The sequence below is a fragment of the Alosa sapidissima genome, chromosome 10 (assembly GCF_018492685.1).
Source record: "Alosa sapidissima isolate fAloSap1 chromosome 10, fAloSap1.pri, whole genome shotgun sequence".
Classification (NCBI taxonomy): domain Eukaryota; kingdom Metazoa; phylum Chordata; class Actinopteri; order Clupeiformes; family Clupeidae; genus Alosa; species Alosa sapidissima.
Window position 1 is genome coordinate 35,789,647 of NC_055966.1, and position 5,000 is coordinate 35,794,646.

The 5,000-nt window shown below is 41.1% G+C and overlaps 1 protein-coding gene across 6 annotated transcripts in view; it reads left to right on the forward strand.

The window, feature by feature from the left end:
• The window catches only part of adar (adenosine deaminase RNA specific), a 25,210-nt gene that overhangs the window by 14,087 nt on the left and 6,123 nt on the right, over positions 1–5,000 (forward strand). For 5 of the 6 annotated variants that reach the window (XM_042106757.1, XM_042106763.1, XM_042106760.1 and 2 more), the window contains 3 exons: positions 1,727–1,880; positions 2,672–2,737; positions 2,894–3,062. In XM_042106757.1, the coding sequence (XP_041962691.1) occupies positions 1,727–1,880; positions 2,672–2,737; positions 2,894–3,062 (389 nt within the window). The remainder of the gene's footprint in view (positions 1–1,726; positions 1,881–2,671; positions 2,738–2,893; positions 3,063–5,000) is intronic. The other variant, XM_042106762.1, reaches the window with a different exon arrangement.

Below are 5,000 nucleotides of genomic sequence, written 5' to 3' on the forward strand. Positions count from 1 at the left end.
AAGGGCAGACAAAAGGGCGATTATGAGAACCGTTTAGAGTTAGACTCAATGGCTAAGCCCCGAATGTTTTTAACTGCTGGCGACTCCCCTGTTCATGGGTGCTCGTTTCCGACACCAGCTAGAATTAGCCAATCAGGGTTCCACGTTACAGACGGAGACAACGTAAGTTACAACGGTATGTCGTTGATGAAGATTGGATATTCCCTCAGAGGAAAAGAAGTTGTTTGGGAACGTGCTTCACCTACGCTCGTTATAGGTGCAAATGTATTTCATTGTTTGGGATAACGTTTTGAGGATGGTGGTGTAGAAGTTTGCCCCTCGTCTCGAAATCCTATAATGTGATGTTCATAATATAATAATCATGGTGAGTCAATGTTGACTAAGGATTCACTGTAGGCTACACAAATAATCATCCCTAAATGCTTTGGACTGGCTGTATTAAGCCATTAAGTGCGCAATATGTAGGCTATCCAACAAAAATGACTAATAGCTGGGATTTTTGTTGCACCCAATGTGAATTTTCAGCTTGTTAAACCTATTTGCAGCCCATCCCTTTTGCGCACATCCCTCAGGTGTATTGTGGTTCGAGCAGCCAGGCATTTCAAGAGTCTGCAACTGTTGTCATGATCAGAAACTTTCCTTTGACGCTATCTAGGCTATTAGTAAAGGGGACAGACAGGGTTGTTAGATATTTGGCTTTTTCCTTGACTGGCAGCCTGACCATTTAAATCAAATGCATAGAAAGCAAACTAAAGTCATAGACATTTATTTTGTTTTAAATCAAGGGGAGACATAGGTTACATGATCCCAACGCTGCGTTGTCATGTAGAACAGGTAGGCACTACAGCCTGTGCGTTTTTAAATAGTTTCCATAGCCTATACAACACAGTGAGTTGGCTAATAATTGGATTTAGGTCATTGCTACGCATCTTCTTAAATGTACTGTCATAGTCAGTGACCTTGCCAACCCACAATGATGCAATAATGCAAATAATAGTAACCTAATATGACATTTAGTCTTTTTTTAGCTTAATCCAAGAAGGCAGTCGTTTTATTTGTCGTCTTCCAGAAATGCTTAACCAACATGAACGCTTGTGGCCAACACTAAACTCGTGCATGTGGACGCTCGTGGCCAACTCTAAACTCGTGCATGAGCTGTCATCTACCAATCAGCATGTACAAACTGGTGCCGGAAGTGGCAACCATGTAACGCCATGTTTTCAAAAATGTCAGCAGCCGAATGCCATCTAATTGGCTGAAGTTAACCCAACAAATCTTGACCCCCTGGTTAGTCCAGCCAGGTCTGTGCTGCCCGTGCACTTACAGCACAAGACCTGAGGGGGGCGCCAGCGCTCGCAGCAACTCACAAGAAGCTAAACGGGTCTGTGCCCACCCCCATGCTCCAGTCGTCAGAAGTGGTAATGTTGCATGGAGGACCTCAAACCCTCATCATAATCTCAGCGGGATGTTCATAACTCATTACACACGCACACACACACTCTCACACTCAAATCGTTTCATGCACACACGCAGAGCATATTATATATTTTCAAACCACAGACCATGCCATCAAGGATGTTTTTGCTCCTAACCTAATTTCTCTCTCTCTCTCTCTCTCTCTCTCTCTCTCTCCCTCTCTTCCTCTCCCTCCCTCCCTCTCTCTCCCTCTTTTCCTTTCTCTCCCTCTCTCCCTCTCCCTCTCTCTCTCCCTCCCTCTCTCTCTCAGGTTCACCTATCAGGCCAAGCTGGGAGGCCGCTGGTTCCCTCCGGTGTGTGCCAGCAACAAGAAGCAGGGCAAGCAGGAGGCGGCCGACGCCGCACTACGGGTGCTCATTGGAGAGGCTGAGAAAGCAGCACGCACTGGAGAGATTACTTCCGAGGTACACACACACACACAGTCACTTCTGTACACAGTCACGCACACACATGCACCTCTACATGTGCATACACACATTTGCATTCCTACACACACACACACAATAATAAACATTGATGGTTGAACAGAATGACCCATCAATCATCTGCAGATGTAATTGGTATATGGCAGTTGGTAATTAAGGCTTGTAAGCAACCACTGAGGGTGATCAATCAAACGCGGGGCTTTTTGGGCAGCTCAAAGCCGAGCCGCCAGGGACCAAAAACAAACGCTGATGCATTGAGATGGCCGGAAGTGGCTCGAATAGAGAAGAAAAGCCGCTGAAGTTCCCACGGCGGGCCTTCCATTTCCCATTTTAAAAGCGTTTGTCTCCAAAAAGAAAAAAAAACGAGAAGATCAATCCAGGCTAATTGAGTTTGATTCCCATCTACCAAGTTGAGTAGACTGGAGTTGTTTTTTTTAGGGTTTTTTTTATCAGCGACAGTTCAAAGCTTTGCGAGCTATTGTGTCGCCATACAATCACTTCTATCATGCTCATCGTCATTTCAAGTAATATGGTTTATGTAACGTGGCCTTTCGAGGCTATTAGATGCCTGCGACACTTGAGTTCTATCCACCCCCGTCAGGAAGTGAGCACAAACTGCGCAGAGCCCTTGGAGTGATCGTTCAGCTCTCCGTGAGCATTCCACCATGTCATTTAGTGTTCTATAATTGAGACGCATCAGAGGCGCTTTGTGGGTGATGGTTTGGCTGATGTATTTGCCTTGTGTAATCTGTGTTATATGTCCATCTCAGACACACACACACAGCTCTGCACACTGCAGTGCCTCTGATGAAGTCTTAATTTCCGCTCTGTGCCAGGTAAGGCGCCTGGTGGTCACTGAGGGCGGGGTTGTTTAAAACCGAGTCTCACAGCAATGAGGACAACCTGTCTTTTTTTCTTGCTTGTTTGCCTCCTTTCATTTCCAACTTCTTTCTACCCCCCCCCCCCCCCCCCCCCCCCCCCCCCCCTCTCAGCTGCCTGTAACAGGCAGCACCCTCCATGATCAGATCGCCATGCTGAGCCACCAGCGCTTCAACGCACTCACAGCCCGCATACAGCACAGCCTTCTGGGTAGGAAGATCCTGGCCACCATCGTCATGCGGAAGGGTGACACCCTGGGGACAGTTGTCAGTCTGGGGACAGGTAACACACACACACACACACACACACACACACACACACACTACAGAGGTCTGCATTCATGAGACTAGTGCAGTGCCCGTCCAAACAGCAGGTAGGCCTGCTGTGACAAATAGCATGATGGGGAATAACAGAATAATGAATACTGATTATTATATTATAATAAATGTGCAGTGAGCAGCATTCAGCAATGAATACTGATTATTATATTATAATAAATGTGCAGTGAGCAGCATTCAGCAATGAATACTGATTATTATAATATAATAAATGTGCAGTGAGCAGCATTCAGCAATGAATACTGATTATTATATTATAATAAATGTGCAGTGAGCAGCATTCAGCAATGAATACTGATTATTATATTATAATAAATGTGCAGTGAGCAGCATTCAGCAATGAATACTGATTATTATATTATAATAAATGTGCAGTGAGCAGCATTCAGCAATGAATACTGATTATTATATTATAATAAATGTGCAGTGAGCAGCATTCAGCAATGAATACTGATTATTATATTATAATAAATGTGCAGTGAGCAGCATTCAGCAATGAATACTGATTATTATAATATAATAAATGTGCAGTGAGCAGCATTCAGCAATGAATACTGATTATTATAATATAATAAATGTGCAGTGAGCAGCATTCAGCAATGAATACTGATTATTATATTATAATAAATGTGCAGTGAGCAGCATTCAGCAATGAATACTGATTATTATATTATAATAAATGTGCAGTGAGCAGCATTCAGCAATGAATACTGATTATTATATTATAATAAATGTGCAGTGAGCAGCATTCAGCAATGAATACTGATTATTATAATATAATAAATGTGCAGTGAGCAGCATTCAGCAATGAATACTGATTATTATATTATAATAAATGTGCAGTGAGCAGCATTCAGCAATGAATACTGATTATTATATTATAATATAATAAATGTGCAGTGAGCAGCATTCAGCAATGAATACTGATTATTATAATATAATAAATGTGCAGTGAGCAGCATTCAGCAATGAATACTGATTATTATATTATAATAAATGTGCAGTGAGCAGCATTCAGCAATGAATACTGATTATTATATTATAATATAATAAATGTGCAGTGAGCAGCATTCAGCAATGAATACTGATTATTATATTATAATAAATGTGCAGTGAGCAGCATTCAGCAATGAATACTGATTATTATATTATAATAAATGTGCAGTGAGCAGCATTCAGCAATGAATACTGATTATTATAATATAATAAATGTGCAGTGAGCAGCATTCAGCAATGAATACTGATTATTATATTATAATAAATGTGCAGTGAGCAGCATTCAGCAATGAATACTGATTATTATATTATAATAAATGTGCAGTGAGCAGCATTCAGCAATGAATACTGATTATTATATTATAATAAATGTGCAGTGAGCAGCATTCAGCAATGAATACTGATTATTATATTATAATAAATGTGCAGTGAGCAGAATTTAAGCCTGGCTGTATGTGACATTTTTTACAGATCAAAATGACAAGCCTAACAGCTGTTTTGAGTCAAGGCTATATATTTAGCAGTGTTTCCCATACATTGACTTATTTGTGGCGGCCCACCACAATATCAACACTGACCACCACACAATGATTTTCCATGTTGTACTATTTAAATGGGGTGGAATTAGTTTATAGTAGAGCTATGTCCACCTTTGCACAGCCTCTCATTGTATCTCAACTACCTACATGCACGTTTAAAGAAAACATTAACAATTAGCAATTGTTGGCATAAAAGTCGACTGGCTAAATTGTGCTTAAATCTCCATCATAACCACGCTGCACTAATTTGTTAAAAACTGTTGAATTCAAGTTAATTCTGCAAACCTACCACCACAAATAGAATTCAATTCTGTGGGAAACACTGATTTAGCCTATTGAATAACTTG